Source organism: Drosophila simulans, chromosome 2L (assembly GCF_016746395.2).
Source record: "Drosophila simulans strain w501 chromosome 2L, Prin_Dsim_3.1, whole genome shotgun sequence".
NCBI classification, from domain to species: Eukaryota; Metazoa; Arthropoda; class Insecta; order Diptera; family Drosophilidae; genus Drosophila; species Drosophila simulans.
The window spans coordinates 14,879,796-14,903,367 of NC_052520.2; the positions used below are offsets into that span (position 1 = coordinate 14,879,796).

Here is a 23,572-nt window from a genome sequence, read left to right on the forward strand (position 1 = left end):
GTGTTTGTTTTTAAGTACTCATCCTTCGTGTTTCGTTGTCTGTTGTTTGTTGTTTGCCTTGCTGTCCACTTGGCTCTTGCGCTCTCTCTCTCGCTCTCCGTTGGAGCCGGCTTTTTGAATGCATGCCTCGCCCTGCTCGCGCCCAGTCCTCCCCCGAAAAGCATACCGACCAGCAAATGTTGCCCTTTTGCGTTTGCTGTCTTTGCAGAAGCAAAATCAATAACTGAGAAATCCACCACACTGCTGCTCTTCGTGTTGAATTCTCAACTTCCGCAGCCAAGTGAAAGACATTTCAGTCTCTGACGGCATTTCGTAGCGCGCAAACACTTTCTTCGCGTCGCGTTCCCCATGACACATTTCCAAATAAAAGGAAAAACCTGTGAAAGTAATAGTGGTTAATTGTTTTTAAGTAAAACGAATTTCTGTTGGAATTAAAGCGTTTGGTTTCGTTGCGTACGATAGTGTTTTTTCGTTTAGTGGCAAATGAAATCGTGCTCTTGTTAATCTCAAAAATTTGTTAACCTAAATGCGCAAAGCGATTATGAAATAAGAAAGACATTTGGATTTTGTCTTTGTTTGCACAAGGGTTTTTCGATTCACTGCTATTCACGCAACTTGTCTGCGAAACCGCCTTAGTAGTTTCGCTTTCCGAAACGCATTTAGGATCGGTCTTGGGGTTGTGCGTAATGTCTGAACCCACCCCATTTCACTCGGCGGCAATGCTCCAGCACCGACCAACCCACTTTTACTAGCCACCACATCAGCAGTAGCAGCAGTGGCAACAACAGCGTCCTTTTAGCCGGCAAAGTCTTGGCATTCTGTTTATTTTTTTTTTTTTTTACACATTTCCCTGCGAATGGCGTGATGCTTAAGTCCACTATAGCTTTTTTCTTCAATCACGCTCTAAATTTAAGCATTAACTTATTCGTGATGGTAGAAAAAAGCCTTGTGCCATAACAAACATGCCTTTCTGTTGCCTACTTTTTTGGGCCATCGGCTTCATTTAACATTATTGCAGTTCATGAGCAAACATGCTAAGCCTGTCATCGTATGCCAATTGGTAAACACAAACACTGAGAGCGCCGATATAATCAAGCAAAAGTACACTAATTAAATATAAAATAAATCACCAACGAATTCTGGCATAGAATGAGCCAAACTTTTAAAACTTTAATGCACGGCACCGAAGAAGGCAGAGATGGAGCTCCGTACTCGGAGGAGCAGCAGCAGCAGTCGTCGGAGGATGTACCGGACTCCACAGCGACAACAACGGCGACTTCAACAGCCGGCGAGATTGGTGGCGGGCCAAGGGATGGCGGCGAGGATGATTTCACCGATGACAACAACTTCGAATCGAATTTGCGACGTCGCAAAGGCAAAATAATTTCCTGTGCCAAGGAGACCATCGAGAATGGTGAGTGCCAAATTCAGAACGGAAAACAAAAACTCCACAAATTCGGTTGCATGTATATGAAGTCATGCCCCACAGTGTTTTATCTATTTGTATTCGATAGCAGCTGAATATTTGAGTTTACCGCCTTTCTTTCCACCGTAGACAGGTGAAAAACAAACTTTCAACCTGTTCATTTGTCATGGGTAGATACTAAGAAATTGCTGGTTGTGTCATATGAATAGAAAGAAAGAAAGTAAGAAGAAAGTATATGGAAACTTGCACATGGTTTTAAAGTTTGTAAAGCATGCACTATTTAATAGATTTTCCAACCAATATGCTTAATCACTTAATAATTTAACACTTCCGTTCGTTTGTTCTCCCTTGGGAGCGACATGAAAGTTTTTATATGGGCAACTATCCAATTACGCTGAAATTACTTTCAGATTGGCGCACATCCTGTCAGCAATAGACAAATAAAAGAAACTTTTGCATGCATTCCACTCAGACGTCGCTGTGCATGTAGAGTAGTGGGTAGGTGGGTTAAAGATGCCTCATTGCCATTGTGCCACTCGAGTCCTTTGTGCAGCGGAGCTATTGAAAAGCGTCGCCGTCTGACGGAAGGCGCTATTTGAATTATTTATGCGAAGATGACAAAGGAAATGCGCCGCGAGCCTTGCACAACACCGCCGACCGAACAGTCGGATATTCCCCATTGGATTACTCATTAATTGATGGGGCGTCGTGCTGGCTAATTTTGCACCAGCCTATCCCCATATCGATTGTCTTCTCCTTGGCTGTGGCACTACATTAGACTGGCTAACCTAGTCTAGTTCAAGTGCTCGCCTCTATTGGGCCACATATGAAGAGTCCTGCCACTCTTCTTCGCCTATGTTTACTTGCGGTGACTGGCTTAAGGGTAGTTAATTAAATTCATTAGCTTTTATGGGTCAAGGTTGCGTGTGTATAATAATATATGGGCTGTCTGTATTGGATTGATGGCTGAACGACATTTGTAATGGCAAAAAGAATGGGAATGGACTACAATATCGGCTGGCATAAGGGTTGGTTCTATTTACTTTTTCCTGTCGTGACTTCTGACAACCAAGAAAATGGAGTTATAGCTTTCACTTAGCCAACTCCATTGCAATCTATAAGACTTTAATAGTAGCTGATCGTAAATAGATAATACATTTTCCCCAAGCTTATGTAATCATTAATCTTGTGAAATATTTCTTGCAATTTGCCGCGCTAACAAGTACCATGTCCGTTTGAATTTCTAATGGAATCACACGGTCTCCCACTTCGTTAGCTGTGAAAATTGCACAACAAATTTAGCAGCATGTTGTGGCGTTTTTCGCGTAAGCTCATGAGGACTATCCCTTCCACCGCCTCCACGATTCCTGGCTTCGATTGGCTCCTCCTCATCAGCCAGCCCCACTGGGTTGTTGGCGCGAGTGTTGGGGGTTCAGGAAGTGCGCGGATTTACGTGTTGCCAAAATGTCAGACATGACTTTTAAACTTTGCTGGCAATCTGGGACGAGCGAGTGACGTGGCCAACTCACTCACGCTCCACCCACCGCCAGTGTTCCATTAGCCGACCAACCATTTGACTGAAAATGCATTGCGTGCGTTAGGAATTAGAAGGAAATTTGGCCAACATCGTTGCGAAGTTCATCGATTTTATTTCGATCCCACTGTGCTGCAAAGCGCCTGCTAATGGAATTGAATCATACTCACTCATATCTAACGTTGACTTTTGTGTGCCCCATCTCTTTGCTCTTGGCTCCGTTGTCCAACTGCCTGGATTTGTTGTATTCCCATCTTTGTTTGCCTTCGCTAAAGATTGTTTTGTTGTCATTTTTATTTGCGTTAGCTTCAGGGCATTGCCTGTAAATTTGTTGGCCTGGCTGCCAGCGGCATTGACAGCTCCCCTGAATGTTGGGGCCATAGATGCGCCATGATTCTGACAGTTAACCCCTTTTATGGCATTGTTGTCAGGGGTTCAAGTGGGAAATAAATTTGTTGTGCCCGCCGTCGTTTTCAAATTATTGTTTGATATTTATGCTTTTTTTGTATGCTCTGAAAGGGCATGGAACTTAAATTTGAAATAATTCAGCGATAGTTTTTTTCCTTTTTCTGCAATTTGTGATTTGAATGAAATTGCATGTTTTAGACCTTGTATATAAGCCGCATCTATTAACTTTGGGTTCCTAAGGCAGTTAATACAAGAACTAAACTGTCTGCGAATGTTTACACATGTTAGTTGTGTATTTTGAGCAAATCAGCAGCACATAAACAAAAACCAGGCTAAATGTTTGTTTAGTCGACTTTTTTCTAGGGTTTTTCCTTCGAATTTATATTAATGGTTTTTTTTTCTAAGGGAAGCTTATGGCTCAGCAAGGAGCACATACATTAAACCAAGGATATAAAAGCTTTATTTGTGTCAGATTTGCAGTTTTCTTGTTGGCTTTTGGCAAAAGAAACGCCAAAGGGGCATAGAGACGTTCTTTGTGCTCGCTTTCAGTTGCACTTGAACTTTGTGGCATATTCAAAAAAAGAGGTCGTTGCAAGCCCTACAATATCAGACCTTTCATAAAGCTTACAACATGCTGTCAAGATGAGAAAACTGATTTCTTAAATAACAAAAAAAATTTAATGACATTTTCATTGCACCCCTTTACTTCCGTTTCCTCTGAAAAATTGATGGCTGTTTCTTTTGGTATAACAAAGCAATTGAATGGAACTGAGTGCTTTAGAAAAATATGTTTTAATGAGCGTAAATGGTTTCGTATAAATAAAATAAATTTATTAAAATCCCTGTTCTTGGAAGTCTATTATTTAAAACTTATACCCCGACAACTTGGATAACGATATAGCAAATTTTCAAACTACTTATCAGCCATATCTGCTATTGTAGTTTGTTTTTAGCAAAACCGCAGTTCAGCTGCAAATCTTGATATGTAAATGCGTGGCAAGATGTGTGCACTTGTAGCAACTGAGCCACATACATATAGCCATAATGGCAACCAGGTTCAGCAGCTTCTTGCCTGCCGGCGTCTGCAGTTTTCCCGGGCGATGCTAGTTACAGGCAACCGGATGTTTCTGGGTACGTTTCCATCCGATGCATGGCTACCATATGTTTGGGAAAATCCTGCCTAAAGCGCAGACGACTGACTGACACCCGACCCGATGTGGGATACTTACAGGCAAAGAAGCTGAGCTTGCATTCGCCGGCAATCCCAGCCACAATTCGGTTTTCACCTGTGTGCGGTTGTGTTTTAAATTGTTAAATTCATCGTGGGCAAACATCAACGTGGCTTCTGTTTCGATGGCATCGAGAGCAGCTTAATTTCCGTGGAAATCCCCTGTGCACCCACACTTTTCGTTAGTTAGGTTTCTGGTGAATCGGGTAGCATTTTCATTTGCGTAGCTGTTTCCCGGTTATGGCTTACAGCTTTGATTGCCTGCTAATCTGATTGGTTTCTGTCAACTTTGTGCACTTTTTGTCCAGAACGAGCTTAACGGTTTTTTTAATAATAGCTTTGATTTATGTTAAAGTGAAGTTATTCAGAAATTGATGAGCTTTAGATTAGAGAAGCAGTTATATTCGTTAGTTCAACACATCTGTAGCTGATTTAGCTTTAATATGTGCACCGTCTCCCGACTTTTAAACTAAACTAAAGCACTGATTAAACTTTGATTTCAAACGAAGTCCGAAAAGGTCTAGGTACACTAACTGTGAGGGAGTTGGCCTAGATTGGTGGGCTGACTGGAAAGCCAGACAATCTGACAATCTTACCTGCATTCCCGATGCGCATAACATTGTTGTCTTGATGATGCTCATGTCCGGATGGCTTAGCCAAAGCCGTAACCTGCTTTGCAGGAAACAATAGACGGTATACAGTGCACAAAACCCAATTCCATGGCAAAGGAAGTTGCTCCTGCTCCGGCTTTATCCTGACAGACCTTCCTAGCACCTCTTCGACCGACGTGCTTCCGTCCAAGTTGAGCTGAATCGCCCACGGCATTGCTCTTCGTTTGCTACTCAGCCAAAAAAATGAATATAAAGCTAAAAAAAAAAAAAACGTTGTCTGTATTTATATTGCATGTGGTGGTTTTTCGCCACAGGACTTGGCTGGAGTCCAATATACACCGCATCGCGAATCCTTGGATTGCGCGGCACTTGACACGAGTTCCTTAAAACTGAAAGTTTACCATAAATCATTTCCATGTTCCAAGCAAGTCCCTTAAGATACATAAAACATTTCATAATTACCTTTTATAGTAAATATGAATTTGTTTCTATTGATTTCATTTATATAGGTGAATTTTGATAGCAGTGTAGGAATATATATTTACAATTCGTGCCGCAAGTGAACTTTGAAATTCTGCCGAAAACGGCTGAAATAGAAATTGAAAAATCAATGAGGCCAAGTAGAAGTTGAATGTGTTTACTGTCTGCGGAAGAACTTTATTAGATCCAGTACGAAACTATAAGAAACCTTTAATATTGGCATTTCGGTTATTTTCGCTTTTATATTTTTGGTCGAGAGAAGTTTGTATGTAATTTTAAGGTTCAATATACTCTTAAATTCTCTTCATAGCCTCGTGATACCCAAAATCCTAATAGGTATGCTTTAAAATATTTTTATGCCAACTATTTATTTAAACCTTAACGTGTTTTTGCGATTTTTTATAAATTTAATTTAATTTCCGATTGCTTGGAATCTGTGATAAAATGTATTTTCACATGCTTATCATTTTTGCGGTTGGTTGCAAATCGTGTCCCGTAGTTGTGCGCAATTTAGTTATTTAATTTACATCAGCGCAAAATCAATTTCCGTTTGCTGTACGCAGAGCAGGCGAGGAAGCGGAAAATTGCTGTCAGTGTCAGGAGAGTCATAATGTTTATTTAATAAAATGACGGATAGTTTCGGACAGTTATGAGGAATCCCTACAGTGGAAATCCGAGGCAACTTGTCGAGTGGAATATTATTTGTAAAAACATAATTTAAATTTAATGCATGTAATCGAGTATATTATGTTTTTAAAGCAAAATGGTTTTACCGTACAAAAATAAATTATATATCATACATTTGTGGTTAAGAAAAATAATATGTTTTACAACACTTGCCGAGTCGACTTATCCATTTCTGTCCGTTATTTATCCGTATAAAACTCTAGATCTCGGAATCTATAAGGACATATAATAAATGTGTAGTGATAATAATGCTTCAATTCTAATGGCCAGACTTTTTCTACGAGGTCTCACTGTACAAGCGATAGTGTGTCCTATCTTATCCGCCATCGATTGCTCCTTAAGTGGTTTGTCTTTGCGTGTTCTCGTCATACATCTTGTTTGCCTTGTTGCTGTTTAGCAGATGTCCAAGTACCAGTAAATCAATTATGTTGGTATATTTAGAGAGTAAATATATGATATTATCACGGACTTCCGTGGGCCTACCTTAAGTGCTTTGAGCTAAAGCCGTCCATTTCCTTGACGGTATTCTGTCTTGATACCTTTAATGGATTGCTATATTGATGGGGCTTTTGGACAGTTTGTTGTACGTGTGCGGCTAATCTGAATAAGTTTGCAAATCTCTTCATTTTCAAGTCTCTTAACAGTTAAAACTAAACTTGCTAATTTTGCCTTTCACAGTACATGGTTTTATGGTCGTTAAAAGCAGTAATAAAACATATTTATTCATTTTATCAGCACTTTTCATTTTCCAAAACAGAAGTTATGAAACACGTGCCAAACATGAAAATTTATTTCAAGCTCAGCAATAAGTCAAAAGTCTCAATAGTGGGGTTTTTATAGCCACCTGAAAAGTAGGTTTATATTTTTATAAGGATAAAAATCCCCAAAAAATTCTTTTTAAATTCAAGATGTTGTTTCTCAAGGGGGCTATTAACTAAAACATTAACAATGTTCTAAGCCACATTACGAATGCGTTATGGAGTGAGGAAAATTATGTCTAGACTACCCACAATTTACATTTAGCTTGTCGCAGATTGAATTACAAGCAATATGCGATTTTCCCGCCCTCAATTTAGTTTAAACCAATTAAAATTATTAAAGTCACGGCGGGTGCTTGTTGCATCTTTAGAAAAGCCATTAAAATGTTGCATATTATACTGACAGCTTGTCCGTTTTTATGTGTGTGTATGTGGACGGGTCTTCGTGTTATAACATGGCAGCACTGACAACCGAACAGTGTTGTTCGACATCGGGAAGCACTGCCTCCCACTCACGTGTCCTTGGAATTTCCTGGTTGTCTGGCTTTCGGCCTGCTCGCCTGTTGTTATCTCGCATCCGGCTGTTTCGTCCTTGCCTGATTTTGGTTTGACCTAAGTGGATTTTCATTATAAACGCAAGAAAGATTTATGATTTAATTATCTCACATAATGTGTAATTATGTCTGCAAGCTTTTTCTTTTTGGCAACACTTGTACCCTATTAGCGGTATAATTAAACTGGCCTAAATGTAAGACAGCAAAAGGATTTAAGTATGCGTTCCTTATAAAATTTATTATTATAATGAACGATTTCAAGAACTCACTGTTAAATACAAAAAATGAAATTGTTGAGATTTAAAAATACATATTGGATTTCTTCTTTTGCAAAATGATTTCACAGTTGTCAATTAAATCCTAAGGGAATGGAAAAAGTAAGTTGTGAACTTTTCAAGTTGTCGCCGTTAGCCCTCATTAACTTTTTCCTTAGCCAACTGAGCAGAACGCAAGTTCTTTACGTTGATAACCTTAACTATTTCTGTTCAAGTCTGACATATTTAAGCAGAAGACTTGTAACTTAAATGGTACATTAGGCTTATCTAAATATATATATTATTGAATAGAATTGGGACTGAAAGTTGCCTCTCACTTGTTTTAATAAATTATGTTTTGATTCCGTCGAAACGTTTTGATTTTGAAGCGGCAGCTTTCAATTATATATGCAGATTCAATCAATATAGTCGGAGCTTGCTGAAGAGCTCGTTTTGCTGAAGAGTCCCTAACATTTATCCCCTTTTTTCCGTTTTTCCCTTGTCGTTTTGGGTGGCCATTTTGACAGTTTGAGTGGTTTTGGTTGTCAGTTATAGGATTCGAGAGCAAAAAGGACTGAAAAAGGATGTCTATAAAAAATCCTCTTGCATTTAAAATTATCACAGACTGTGCGGAAAAATGAAGAGAGATGGATTATGTTCGTGAGTGATCTTGTATATATATTTTAAAAGCATCTTAGTAATGACAAAAATTCTGGTAAAACAGTCATTTGCCTTGAAAATGCGAACAAACATAACAGTGAGCACCTTTAAGCCGCTTGTTAACTTATTGCATTAGATTGATAACTGACCACTTTCACTTAACGTGATTAAAACTCAATTAAGGACTTTGCACTCTGATGTTCAAAAGACACATATCCATGCCGGCGATAAAGTTTCACTGCCTTTACTGCTATATATTCAGTTGCTTGTGTCCCACACACAAATGCAATTAATTTATGCTGACCAAGCTTGGGTCCTTCAATGCTCACTGTCCTGTCAACCACTTGGGCAGCAAAAGTTGCAGATTAACTACCCAAAGAGGTGAGGGGGTGCGACTGGATAAATGGAGGCTGCCGGATGGAGAGTGGGCACGATTAAGGGGAACTCAGTTTGGGAACATTAATCACAACAAGGACTCGGTGCATCAATAAAAATGTTTCCCACAAAACATGAGCATATCCTGCTGTGTAGCAGGATATCGTGCCACTTAAACGTGAAACGGGAAAAAACATTTCAGACGGTCGATTCTTAGTGCAACGATGTGTTAAATTCGCGGTATTAAATATTTTATAACAAAGGATTTTATGAAGCACGCGTATGTCAGGCATATTAACTCTATTTAAGCGTGTGTCATTAAGAGCAATTTGATGCGGGCGGAATGTACAATGTACAATTAAACTGCATATTGAAGAGAATCCATTCGAGGTCATTAAGCATTCGCCTGTAGCCAGGTCTTCAAAACAATTACGAGGGTAATTGCAGATGGTATTCTGATATATAACAAACAATTAAATGAAGTTATGCTGAGAAAACTTAAGAAATTCAAATTGCTTTCACACAACTTAATGAGCATACTACGTTTTGCCAAGCTTTAAAGCCAAGTTAACTATATCCCACATCTCACATGCAGTGAAAGGACATCGTGTCAACTATAATAGTGAAGTGTTCACTTCCTCGAACGGCTACCTGACTTGACTCAGTGATGATTAGATGATGGCGGTGATGACGCCAGGATGTGCTCCCTTTTGCGATGATGTTGCTGAATTGATGGAATGTTGGATGGGGTGGGTCATCATCAAAATTACATCATCTAGTTTCAATTAGACGCAATTCAAGCTGGAGCCAATTAAGTCAGCGAGTGTTGAAGGTTTGCTAATGAGCTTTTGCAGCTCCTCTGTGGCACTCGTCACCATCAAGGTTAATTAAAACATAAACTGTTTTAACTGAATGCTTGGGAATGGCGAGGCTGCAGCCATCAGACACGAATCTGCTGATTAAATTTGAGCCATCACACTCCTTCATCCCGCTTATGCAACAAATTATGCGTTGCTGTGGCTTCATTTTGGCGCCCAGCAGAAGAGTGTGGATGGATGGGTGGTTCGCCCAAAGCCGATTTCATTAATTATTCAAGGCACAGTCCGCCCCTTAAGGGGTCGCCGTGCTGCTGATTTAACAGCCGAAAGCATTAGCTGGCACTTCCTTCGCCGGCTCGACTTGCTCCTCCAAGTGGAGTCGTCCTCGTCGGTGTCAACTTAAGCATGTGCGGACTGTATAATGAATTGTGTGGTTCATGCTGATGGAGCAGCTTTCTGCTGGCCTGCTGCTCTTGATGTCGTGTATTACTCACCAAATTGGTTTGGTTTACATTGGATTGGATTAGGAAGTGTGGCTTGATTGCACTTTTTGCCCACTTTTGTTTATAATAATAAATGGGAAACATTTATTTATATTTACTCAGTAAGTTCTCTTGCGAGGTGCATTAATGTGACTAATATAAGTTGGAAATGTTCTTAAATAATTTAGGCTATTAGTTTTTATATCGATTTTCAAACGTTCTTTATTAAGCTAAATCACGTGAGTTAGCAAGTAAATTTTCTTTTTTAAGTACGCTCCATTTTTTTTATGGCTTGTAACCCTTATTAGCATATGCCGCCCCTGACCGGCAATAAAGTGATTTCTAGCCGCCAGCGCTAGCTTTTTATTTACTCACGATGCTTTAGATTTTATTTGCAAATCCCGCAGGATATGGCAACTATGCACAACGCGTGCTCTTTTCCGCAGAGGTCCTTCCGCCTGTGATCCATTCTTTTGTCACAATTTTTTTTATGAGCCGAGCGTGAGGGTGCGATGTCTAAACACATTTGTGTGTTTAGCATATCAAAATGGCTGGCAATCGTAGAGCGGTTACATTGATTGCGTATGAGTTTATATTCCTCCGGGTCGTTGAATACCACAGGCAAATTCACAGCTCATTTGCAATGCAACAGCATCCCATTCGGTTAAAGGTTTGCATTTGGATTTGGATTTGGATTTGGAATTGCGTTGTTCCTGTTTTATTTATGGAATTAATTACGAAATTCCGCATTACGTGATTTACTCCGTTGCCCAAATATGCAGACATCAGTTCGTGTTGCTCCTGCGGTTTGTTCATGTCGCTTATAATTAGTTTTATACATATCGACATACTTATAAACGTTCTTAATATATATCTAAAATTTTCTTGCCTTAGGCACCCTAATTAAATTCGGTTTTGTTACCAACTCGTAGGCAAAGCTGAGTTTAAGCTGTATAATTGAGTTTGTTACATAAATATCTAAATATTGTAATGAGTGCGGATAGGGGCTTAGTAAAATGTTACGATGTGTAATTAATGATGAGCAATTTTGCCTGCGCAAAACCGAGCTGAATAAGTCATTACGAAATGTGGTCTATTTGAGTTGACGAAAGCTTTTTGCGAATTAAGGGATTTTGAGCCTTTCAATTCAATTAGAATATTTATAATGATGAGCGTTACGCTACTTCGAGTCTTAATGAACATGGATTTTGGAATGTCCCATTGAAATTTAAAGCGTATTTTTATATTTAGCGACAAAGTATACAGGGAGAATTCTTGCAAAGTACTTTTTTAAAACCTTATCGTTTAATGGCGAAAACATTCTGACCTTCGTAATGAGCTCGGCGAACTTAGAAAGAACCCACCATTATTATTATTCTTATCGAAAGAAAACATTGGCAGGGAACCAAGTCAACGCTTGAGGTCACTGCAAGTGGCATTTGTCATTAGCCAAAATTCAAGTGAAAGCTGTTGATAGTCGCAAGGACATTAACGGTGGCAGAATGTCCTTGCTCGCTATCAATTTTAGTGCAGCTTCGACTTTTTGTTTTTGCTCCGTGCTGAAATATTACTTGCCCGGGCGAAAATAAGTTCATCATTAATTACGAACCCGAGAAGCTGTTCGAAAACTTCCAAAACAATTTACATTATGAAATAATATCGAGTTTTTCATTTCAAAACTAAGTTTGGTAAAGCACTTAAAGTTGTAATTGTAAGTTGTTATCAAGAATAGTGTAAATTTTCAGTAAAGTTTGTACTGTTGTAAAAATTAAGAGTCTGATTATTTAAACAGTCGTTTTTTGATCAAACCCTGTTGTTCACTTGATTTTCTTTATTTCGGGTTGAAATTTCTTGTCTGCACTCCCCCTTTCACCTTTTGCCTTTTGCATTTGTTGATGTTTCTATCTTTTCTAATTAAAAGTTCTGGCAATGTTGGTTTTCCATGTTTTAACCATGTCAGGTTGGCTTATTTGCGGTTCGCATTCTTTTCCTTTGAGCTGCTTTGGTCTGTGTGTACTTGAATCCCCCCGTATTTTTACCTATGCTGTGTTATGCAACCCATTTTTTTGGATAGAATGGATCTATCTCAACTAGTCTGTAAATTGAATATGATTACTTTACCTTACTTTTTCCAGCTTCCCGCCAACTACGCCGCAAAGTGCCCTACGCAGGTCATTTGATGACTCCTCGTCGCCTTTGGCTCAATAAAATTCCCACACAATGTGATGTGGTTATTGAATTTCCTGAGGATGCACCAGACGAAGCGCTCCGCTGGCTCCTAGCCCGTATCCGCTCGCAGCCGCCGGCTGGTCTGGGTCTTTTGGTCCAGGTCAAGGCGCACGAGAGTACGCGGCGAAATGCGTTCTATGTCAGTGCTCCCGTTAATGTGTAAGTGGAACCCTTTGTCTATTTACCCTTTCTTATTACTATGAATAATATATATGTATATAAACAGATGTTAAAATAAACTCTATAAAATATAATCTATTGTTTTCAGACTGTTTAAAGCCGCTGAAGAAGCCCGCCTGCCAAAACGCCTGCGACCGGACTTGGGCGGTGCTTTGAGGGAGTTCACCACCCGCGAGAGCCATTGTTTCCAGCAGTTGCGCGGCGATGTGGGAAGCACGGCACTATTCACCTCCCAGGAGCGCCAGTGGCTGGTCCTCCAGGTGCTGCAGGGTCTGCGATCCGGCTGCAGTGACATCGATGCCCTGCATGGCCGAGCGGCTGTCGCCGAGGGTCAGAGCATCGTGGCCACCTGGCAGGAGTCCGGCCTGATCACACAGGTCTTTCCGCTGCACGAGCCCAGTTCGCTGACGCAGCTCCAGACGCACTGGGTTAAGCAGATATTCGCTCCGCAACCTCTGGGTAAGATAGATTATACTACGGATTCATCACTCCAGAAGTCCAAAGTACTAGGCTTGCTCCTTATACATACATCTTTAAAACGTTGAATGTAAAGAGAAGTCATAAGGCAAATATTGTCCTTTCAGATGACATTGCTGCCTATTTTGGCGTTAAGGTTGCCTTGTACTTTGCCTGGCTAGGTCATTACACCTGCGCCTTGGGCGTTCCGGCTGTGTTTGGCACAATTCTCTACTGCATTCTATGGGGCAAGGGTCAAACGGCCCAGGACATGGGCCACGTGCTCTTCTCCCTGTTTAATGTCGCCTGGGCTTCACTGTATCTGGAGGCCTGGAAGCGCTATTCCGTGGAATTGGCCTTCAGATGGGGCACTTTATCAACGCCGCCAGAGCTTTTGGAACCACCTAGGCCGCTGTATAAGGTGAGCGTAACAGAAGTTATTGACCATTTGTTTGATTAATCGTATAACGCGGATCATTGCTCCAGGGTCCTTTGGAGGAGAACAACGTGACGGGTCGTTTGGAGCCCAAGGAGGCGCCGGCATGGCAGCGTCGAGCGTTTCGCTATCTGGTCAGCTTTCCCATAATTGGATGTTGTCTGTGTGTGGTCTTTGCTGTGATGTTTCTCATGCTGCGTTTCCAGGTGAGGATGAACCTTTATGATGTGTCTACATGTCCCCAATTGTGTATGCCTAAGAATTGCCAGAATGTCCTAACAAATATTGAGCTTTATGGAAAGAAGAATTTAACAGAATCTGAATATTTACTGAAGATTTAGTAAGCCTTTTCCAAATTTATTTTATTATTTATAAGCATTTCTAGTGTCTGATATACCCATAAAGCTTTATTAATATTTGCGAGGGAATTCGAAGCACTTTCCTTATCACGACATTCGTGTTCCACAGTGCGTATACTTAATGCCAATTTAAATGCGCACGAGTGATTGAGATGGTGTGCCTGCTTATCAATTTGTTTGCAATAATCATATCACTTCCATGTTTCGAATGCATTGCAAACAAGCACATATATTAACCCGATTTCCGGTTCCGGTCCATTTTTCTAAGTTAATTCTAACACTTTAATTCTTTACACTTTACTTTCGCAACTGAAACACTCAATGAGATAAGGCCAAAGTAAAATAAGTCTATCACTAACACACATCATTGAATTGTTTTCACATTTGCCTTATCATTTATGCTTTCGTTTTATGTTGTTGTTTTCTATTTTTGTATACTTCACAGGATTGGCTGGATCACCATAACATACCAGATAAAGGAATTGCTCAATGCATGTATAATTTGCACAAGGTTCTTATTCATTTTTCAATTGCATTTCAATAATTTACTATGATTAATGTATGCTCGAACAATCCACGCATTTGTGTTGTAGTTGTCATTTGTCATCATTCAAAAACGCAAATAACGCAATAATATTTATTTCTGGGTATTGATAAAATTCCCATTGTATGGTGGGAACACAAACAATCCAAATATTTTGTAGTTCATATTTGGTATTTAATCAAAACAATTTCGATAAAAGGTGCGGGGTGCGTGGTGATGTTTTTGAGTAGTGATGAATTGAGAAACTGCAGGGTGGTACATTCCAAGGGTTTTTTTTTTCATTAAAAGTTTTTCACACATATTCACTTTGGTAGAAGTATTTTTGCAGTGGCTTCAGGCCATCATTTTGCATACGCAATTTTTTCCTTTTTCCCACCCAAGCTGACGTTAATTAAAATGCTCAGCTGGCGAAAAATAAACTGCCTTTGGAAAACTGAAAATAGATACTGAATGGGGAAAAGTAAGAAGAGTGCTGGCGAACGCAACCTCGACGTTGATAAAATACGTGTAAAACTTTGCTTGACATTAGAAAATGTCACGCATAGTTGAAAGTCTTGACTAGTTCCATAAAATTTGAACTAACATAATTTTTAAAATCAACTCTGCTCTTCGTTGGTTTCGATAAGTAAATTCAATAAATAGCTCCACTTTAAGTGGTCATTTCCAAATAAGATTAGATGGTTTAAGCAGATTTAATTAATTTTTTATGCACCTCAGTGATAGTTGATAGAAGTTAACTACTGAAAAGCTTGTTTGCCTAGCCTGTTGATAAAACTGTTTAACCTTTACCAGCGAGTATTTACAGTCTCGCATCTGTTCGTGTCATTAAAAAAGTTAAAAAGCTGCCAGCGCAGTGGACAAGCTCCTGCACACATCCCACTAATCTGAGAATGGACCATTTGGTAGTTGTTGCTACCATTCGGTGTTTGCAGGTAGTTCATGTGGCTTAATGCGCACCAGGAGCCAGAGGACAATGGCACTTTTGGTACGGTTCGCTTTTTAGTGTTCAACCGAGCAACTAAATGTTGTCGTAATCAAGCGTATAGGGGCGAGGTGGGGCATCGTGTGCTAGTATGTGTTTTGTTGTGGCTAAAAGCGCTATTTGTCAAAAGCAGACTTGTGGTTATAAGTACAACCTGGTTACCTGGGACATCACACGAATAATAATAATAATATTGAATGCTTTAAATGGGCTAAGAAATTGGTTAACTTACGACATATGCACAGTAGGATACCATTTAAATCTATTCAACATGTTACGCCAATAAGTTGAACAGAATAAACGAAAAAGTTAAGCATTTAAATTGACCAACTAATATGTGGTTAATTAGGTTAAATTAACAACATAAAACAATGGTTTATATACGTTATTATACAGCAAGTTCCTATTGTTCAGCTTTTTAATGGGGAAATGGTGGGAAATGTTATAATTGATCGTCGAAAAAAATTGCAGTTAATGCTCGGAAATGATTTTTAATTTAATCAAAGTGCGTAAACACTCAATGAGCTCTTCATTAGCGGGGTGCAAAAGGGAGGTGGGTGAAAGGTCAGAGAAAGAATGGGTAATAATGATGGGTTAATTAAGGGAAAGTAGCAAAAGCTAATGGAAAACTCGAGTATGAGTGGGTTATGCCTATTAATATTGATGTTATGCGTGGTCAGCTATTAGAAAACTATTTATTATTAATTTATTCCAACTGTGTGTATTTTTAACACCTATAGGACTGGTGGGACTCCAAGTTGCCGGAGGAAAGTGTATTATGCTGCCTGAGTGTTATACCGAAAGTTTTGCTGGCAGGAGCCATTACCTTGATGGACGAGGCCTATTTTAAGTTGGCCGTTTGGTTGAACGACCGCGGTAAAGTGGATACAAATAATCAGATATGGTTTAAATCTGTAACATCGCTTATATTCCATACAGAAAACTACCGCCTGCAGTCGAAATATGAGAACCACTTGATAGCTAAAGTGGCTCTTTTCCAGTTTGTCAACTCCTTCCTATCGCTTTTTTATATAGCGTTCTATTTGCGGGATGAGGAGAAACTTAAAGAGGTAAGTATCATGATTATGATGTATATCCATAGATTTTGTAAATATAGCTCTTCATATTGCCGCAGCAACTGGCTGGTCTGCTCATCTCGCGCCAAATCATTGGAAATCTACGAGAGTCTGCGATTCCCTATTTTCTTGAACAATGGAAACTGGCCAAATTGAGCTTCAATATGTGGGGTGCTCTTAGCCCTACGCAAAATGTGACCCGTAGTCTTGCCGAGGAACTGGCCACTGCAGAAGCGGAACTGAAGGCGGAGTCCACTGGAACGCCCACCAAATCCCACCAGCCGGAATCGGCAAGTAAAAGAAACATTGGACAGGCTGAAATAGAGAGCTCGTTGTACAAGGTGATTGACACATTTCAAGTAGTGTATCCTTTGTGAACTGACTTTTCGATTTATACTGCCCCACAGTATGATGGCACTTTTTCTGACCACTTGGAGATGCTCGTTCAAATGGGCTATGTGGTGCTCTTTTCGGCCGCCTTTCCACTGGCTGGAGTTTGTGCTCTGATCAATAACCTGATGGAGATTCGGTCGGATGCCTTCAAACTGGCCCATGTTCATCAGCGTCCCTTTGGGCAACGTGTGGCCAACATCGGAACTTGGCAAAATGCCCTGAGCATCCTGTCGCTCGCCGCCGTTATCGTGAATTGCGCCTTGATTGGCCTCTCTGGACAGGTGTCGAGGCTATGGCCAGGATTGACCACGGCACAGACAATTATTCTAATTGTTACCCTGGAGGTGAGTTCTGTGCACAGAGTGGATCTCTGGTTATCTGAAAGGGAGCGCTATAATTGAAACTCAACTTAAATATACTGCATTTACTTATTTACCAATTTATAAACGTAATATTAGCTGAAACCTATTAACTACATTTGCTGACTTTTCAGCACATAATGTTGGGACTGCGGCAAGCACTTACCTGGCTCCTACCGGAGTTGCCCTCGTGGTTGGCAGCGGAAATCGCACGTGCCGAACATTGCCGCCGGGAAATGCAATGCAAGGGCACCTCGCCGCGCCCCACACCTCCCACTCCGCAGTCGACCACGTCGACGCAGCCGGAACAGGAGGGCCCCGGCGGATTGCAAATGGAGAGCGGAGCGAATACCACACGAGACCAGTCCATGGAGAGCCAGGTGGCCGAGGATATACTTCTCTACGGACAAGAGTTCGCTGTCTACGGGCGTAACATCGAGGCGGATGTCAATATTTATGAGAATCGTGATTCATCACCGGATTCGCCGCCCTCGCAGGTGAGTTAATGAGCTGTGTAGGTGTGGACTTCATATGCAATTACATTTGTACTCCACTTTTTAGACCAGCACCATATTGATTAGACCGCTGCATGAGTCAACGCCACCACATGGTGGAGCCTCCCTGAGCAGTCTGCATCAGGACGGTAATGGCGGGTAAGTGCCTTTTCCATTAAGCTACTACTAATAAATGAGTAAGGGAAAACTGGAAAACTTAAGTATTTCGAACACGCCAAAGGGCCGGGGAAACCCCTAATGGCCACTCATCGCCCCATGAACTTTATGAACATGCACCGAACATACATTTTTTACATTCGATTTTTCTCTCTTTACTTTATATGTATTAGTTACCCATTTTTCTAAATTTTCGAAATCTTTTTGGTCCTTTAAATTAAGCTAAATAATTTTGTTTTTTAATAGAGCTTGTCAGAGTTGTGTTGAAAAATCGAAAATGTTTATACCGGAAATTCCACCATACCTGGGCTATTCAGTGCGAAATTTAACAACTTTTGCTGGTAACAATCCAAAAATGCAACATCAGAAGCTGCAAAGCGGGTAAATTATGGTTGGATAGTTGTTGGTTGGATAAATAGATCAATGTGTGTTTCGAAACATGTTTTCAATGCTTTCGACGCTGTAAATTAATGGGACTAATACTGGCTTCAGCTTGCTCCATTCATTGGAAAAAGTATGTTTTATATAACGAGCAGCTGAAACCAGGATTAGGTATGCTTTCCTTAACTTTCTTCATGTTTCCGAGCTTCCAACATTCTTGCAACGAAAACTTCTAAAATTGGCTGACCTGCTCTGTCTTAATGACCTACTTAATATAATTAAAAAAATTCCTATATCTTTTTACTTCTTATTCTTACACTTACTTTTACTTACTTCCTTTTTGTACTTCTCGCTTTTTGTGCGGCACACAGAGCTTCCGCCAGCACGCTAGCGCTGAACTCGGCGGCATATGCAGCTCGCATGCAATCTATGCATATTCAAGAAATACCGCCCTTCCGAAAGAAATCAACCGATTCAGCCGATCACACAGGCAGCAGCGCCAGTAGCAGCCCCCAGCGAACCACGATGCGGCAACTATCGGCGCAGCGGGAGCCGCAACAGCAGACGATCCCTGAGATACCACCGTACAAGACGCGCAAGATATCCGCGGAGAGTGCCATGCATCTGAATATGAGCGTAAGAACTGGGCTTAGACGTTGTACATATAGCATACCTTATAAACAGGAACTTTCCCCCCCAATCACAAGAGTTTCCTTAGTTCTTCAAATGACCTACTGTGTCTGTGTAGCTGCTCAATGTATTTATTGTGTCTGTAGACTCTTGCATCAACTAACAAAAGCCTCGATACTGGTTACCTTACTAACAACTTGTAGATCCACCAAATCACCGGATTACCTAAACTCCTAACTATCAACACTTTGGAGTTACAGTGTATCAGTTTGAGATTAAAGAAGACAGTTCTGAAGAAGTTTATCCAATGTTAAGGCATTTTTTAAAGCAGTAAAGAAGCTAGGAATACTTTTCGTTAAAAATATTGAAAACATATAGCACTACCCTATTCTCCCCCCACTTTTAATCAAACCGAATAGCAAATGAAATACTCACTTAACCTACAACCTCGCTTGAATTTCGCCTTTTGAAGGACAAGCTACACATAAAACTTCATGCACCAGAATGGATGTCACGTTTGAAAGTCAACGACAATGCTAATCTGCATAGAAGCATAGATTGTATTTCAAAGGTAGTGGATAGATAAATACTATATATAACATATGCATATATCAAACCGGAAGTATATACCTAAGAATGATGTGTTTTGTTACTCGATGTGTGTTGTTGGTGTTTTATTCGTGAAAATCGCAGGATCAGTAGAAATGTACACCGTAGTAGTGAATCATACTGTTGAACCCGTGTTAAATATCGCTTTTATTGGAATTCAAGTTGGGCAAAGGGCGAATGAAATACGAAATTTGATTGGCATGGCAGAAGCTTTCGTACACACAAATCCACGCTGGCTTCCCTATCACTCACATATCCACTCACAAACAAAAGGCATGGATTACTAGTATCATACATAGATCATAGTGAAATCTCCATAAGCTTTCGATGTTGATAGATCTTAAAACTTTTATTTACCCTCACAAAATACAATGCTAATAGTATCGGTTTATTTTCGATGCAACTTAAGGAACTCGGAAACAGCGCAGATACAGCAGACATTTTGAAGCCAGCTCCATCATGGTGTAATGTGGCCATGAGATCGGGAGCAGCAGGCAGCAATTTGGCCACGCCACCAGCCTCGCAGCACCAGCAGCAAATAGTTGCGTCCTCATCCTCGTCCTCTGGCGGCGGTGGCAGCGTCTTTAGCCCCAGTGGCCCTGGCCCGGCTGGAGCTTCCGGCGGTGGGATCAGCAATTCCCAGTCAAGACCTAGTGTTGGCGCACTATCAAACTCTTCATCTGGTTCATCCCATAAACAGCAATTGAAGCAGCAGGCCAAGGAGGAGAAGGAGCGGGCTAAGGAGGAGAAGGAGCGTGTTAAGGAGGAGAAGGAGCGTGTTAAGGAGAAGGAGAAAGAAAAGGAGAAGGAACGACTGAAGGAAAAGGAAATCGAAAAGGCAAAGGAGAAGGAGAAAGAAAAGGATGCCCAGGGAGCAGCAGCATCCACATCAACAGCAGCCACTGATGACGAGGCTAAGGGTAAGGTTTATATATTACAACAAAAAATAGTCCGATTTTTAAATAGAAATTTTAAATGGTTATAAGGAGTTGGTGTCCATTTGAAGATTTAATGGCCATTTAATTATTTCTTTTTTAGCTGCCGAACTCGCTGCCAAGAAATCTCGTCTCAAGCAGAAGCTGGTGAAGAGTGCGAGGTCAGTGGCCATCTTCTCGCTGAAGCTCAAGGAGCGAAGACAACGGGAGGCGGAGAAGGCAGCCACCATAGCAGTGGAGCATGCCAAGGTAGGGCTAAAAAGGAAGTAAAGTCAACCAATAATTCTTGCTAACTTCGTCTTTGTAGGCTCTGGCCAAGCTGCCCATGCCACAGCCAGTGGGCGGCGAGTTGTCTCTTATACCCATCGAACAACTTATACAAATTGAGGATATCATACCTGCGATGAAAGCTGCAAGCACCTCGGGTGCACCCACATCGTCCAGTCAAGCCGGCCCATCGACGTATCATCAACAGCAGCATCAACAACAGCACTACCACCCACCTTCGCATCCACATCCGCACACGGATAATTAGGCTAATAAATACCAGGATTGATGGCCACCCTTTCGCACACTTTGTAAATAGTTTTCTATGCACCCGCCCCCCCATAAAGCCGAGATTTTATCAAAGTTACTGATGATATATGAGCAAATTTGCTGAATGTGTGTCTTGTCCAGAGTTGGAAGAAACTAATTAACTATATATAGTGGTTACCAATTAAGTTACTCAAACAATAGGTCGACAAGATTCGAACTTTATTTGGTCCAAAGCTAAGCAATTGAGAAGTTGAATGAAATTTACCTGTAGATTAACAATGCTAATAATGTACAGGCAAATTTCACTTAGATTTTCTAATGTTTAGTCTTGGTCTGTTTTTTTTTTGGGTTTTCCCAGTGAAAACCGAGCAATTTTTTCCGAAACCATTTCATATACAAGTTTATCAAGTTTTGTATGAATGGAGTTTATTTGAATACAAAACTAAATAATGTTTATGGCAACTTAGACTTTCGGGTACAGTGCAATAGAAGTGCATCAATAGAAATCGTAGTAAGCAAACAAAACAATAATTTTTAAGAGTTGTGAAACGAATTTTGTGTTAGCGTTTTAGCTGTTAATTCGTTTTCGTAGTCATTGTTGCTTAGCGTTTAGTCGTATAAATCACTTTGTTACATACAAAATGTTGAAAATGTTGAATTTGCATTTATGTTGCCAGTGAACGAATACTTAATAATTAATAATTACGCAATCGCAAACACTCTCACATGAAAATCGAAATCAGACAAAACAACGACACGCATAACTGTGAGATAATATCGTCCATTGTTCCTTCCATATAAAGGATAACGCCTTCGCACTCGCTTTTAGCTATGGTACAACAGATCAGATGGAAACTATTACTAACTGCAGCTAGCTATTAACGCTGAAAACTAAATATTACTTGCTGCAATGTTTTTCCTCGTTTTTCTAAGTGTGGTCCTAGCTTGATCGAAGGGAAAACAAAAAAAAAATTGCACACTTTATCGACAGTCTAGTCAAAGGATCTACACTTTAACATAGATGCACCCAAACACAACTGCTATTTGTAAATATATTGTAGGGACTAAGTGTAATTTAAATGAGGTATACAAATTATATTAATGTAATAATTAAACGTGCTCTTGTGTTGAACAAAAATTTCAAGTAAAAGCCATTCAATAAAGAAATTGTATTTGACTGGATGGGCAGTTGGGTGTGAAACTTTGCTAAATCTTCGTAAAAATAAAAGAAGCATACTTTTGGGATGATAAAATATTTTGCGGAAGTGAAAGATTAATTTGAATTTAAAAGGACTCATATATTTTTTAAGCATGTATATTTATAAATATTTTAGTTAATATTATTATAAATTGGTAGATATTATCATTTTATTTCCATATAGATAGATGACTTTTAGTAAGCTACTTAAAATTAAATTAAAATTAAATTCTTCAAACAGATTTTTTTAATATCATTTTAAATGTCGGTTTATACAAGTGATACCATTTATTACTTTCATGTCCATAAAAATACCTTTGCTTCGACAAACACTTTATCATTCCTTTCAATTGTTGTGTTACCGCGTAAGCCTGTAAGATATGTAAATCTTGTACACGTCTCAGATAGAGCACGCACTTTAATTAAACGGGTCAAGGATAATGGAGGGTCAGCTGTGAAACTTTTCCAGAACTGATTGCACTGCCACTTGCATCTGCCCGGCTGTGGTTTAATCATTACGTTTAAATCAGATAGAACCACTGCCCTCACCACAGACAGCACTCGATGGGTACAAGTGTTTCGCCTGCCTTTCTTTTTTTTTTTGTTTTTTGCAACAACATTTTTCATTTTGTTTTATAGCTAAGCTTAACGAATGGTGGACACGGGTCAAGTCAAGTCTCGACACACATGGGTCTCGCAATTCCACGTACAAAAATCCCCAACCTCAGACCCCATACCTCGTTCAGCGTCACCGTCATCGTCATCGTCATCGCCATCAACACTTGTCATTGTTGCAGGTGAGCTGTGAGCAGTAAGCAGTCAGCACTGATTTCAGTTGGCTGATAAAATTTCTGAGCCAAGCATTCGTTGGCCATTTGCCTGCTTGACAAACGCACTCCGCACGTACGGCTAATTAACGCGCGTTTTAAGGCCTCGCTCCCGTAATCCCCAGCCCTCTCACCCATTACCCCGATATCCGATATCACGGCTCCCCATCTGGCTGACTCCCCCTGCTTTGTCCCACTGGGCACGAGTCGCATTACGAATGCATTGTGGTACGACGCTCCGAATCTGGCCAGAATGTCCTACCAACGTTGATTGGGGGGCATAAGTTTTAGTAGTTCACGTACTTATAGCGTCAAATATTTATATGTTTGATTTGGTTGAAAGGCAGGCAGAAAATTTGATCTATTCGTAGTAAGCTCTATATGAAATACTTGTAGTTTTGGCAGGAAAGATTTAACGAAAAGTACAAATTACACTTTAAGTTGATCTAAAATAAATTATTTGTAGCAACTTGAAATATATCTATATAAGGAAGT

General features: G+C 40.2%; 1 protein-coding gene across 8 annotated transcripts; it reads left to right on the top strand.

Annotated features, from left to right (window-relative positions):
- Positions 1–280: 280 nt before the first annotated feature.
- LOC6732396 (anoctamin-8) lies at positions 281–22,215 on the top strand. 8 transcript variants are annotated; one of them, XM_039295725.1, is made up of 19 exons: positions 281–385; positions 1,019–1,414; positions 12,411–12,663; positions 12,773–13,143; positions 13,269–13,561; positions 13,627–13,782; positions 14,381–14,446; positions 16,202–16,337; positions 16,401–16,531; positions 16,597–16,878; positions 16,945–17,274; positions 17,424–17,786; positions 17,851–17,942; positions 18,207–18,341; positions 18,713–18,977; positions 19,444–19,542; positions 19,990–20,500; positions 20,619–20,764; positions 20,823–22,215. In XM_039295725.1, exons 2-19 carry the CDS (start codon positions 1,150–1,152, stop codon positions 21,048–21,050), a joined length of 4,122 nt encoding a protein of 1,373 aa, XP_039151659.1. In that variant the 5' UTR covers positions 281–385; positions 1,019–1,149; the 3' UTR covers positions 21,051–22,215. The 8 variants fall into 8 exon arrangements, with proteins under 8 accessions (XP_039151659.1, XP_039151665.1, XP_039151669.1 ...); XM_039295731.2 differs by lacking the exon at positions 19,444–19,542 and having other exon boundaries at positions 282–385; XM_039295735.2 differs by lacking the exon at positions 18,207–18,341 and having other exon boundaries at positions 282–385.
- Positions 22,216–23,572: the final 1,357 nt, after the last annotated feature.

Coding starts and splice junctions, on each gene's coding strand:
- LOC6732396 (XM_039295725.1), top strand. CDS start 1,150: ATGAGCCAAACTTTTAAAACTTTAATGCACGGCACCGAAGAAGGCAGA. Junction 14,447..16,201: donor GCATGTATAATTTGCACAAG/GTTCTTATTCAT, acceptor TAACACCTATAG/GACTGGTGGGACTCCAAGTT. Junction 18,342..18,712: donor CATCAGAAGCTGCAAAGCGG/GTAAATTATGGT, acceptor TGCGGCACACAG/AGCTTCCGCCAGCACGCTAG.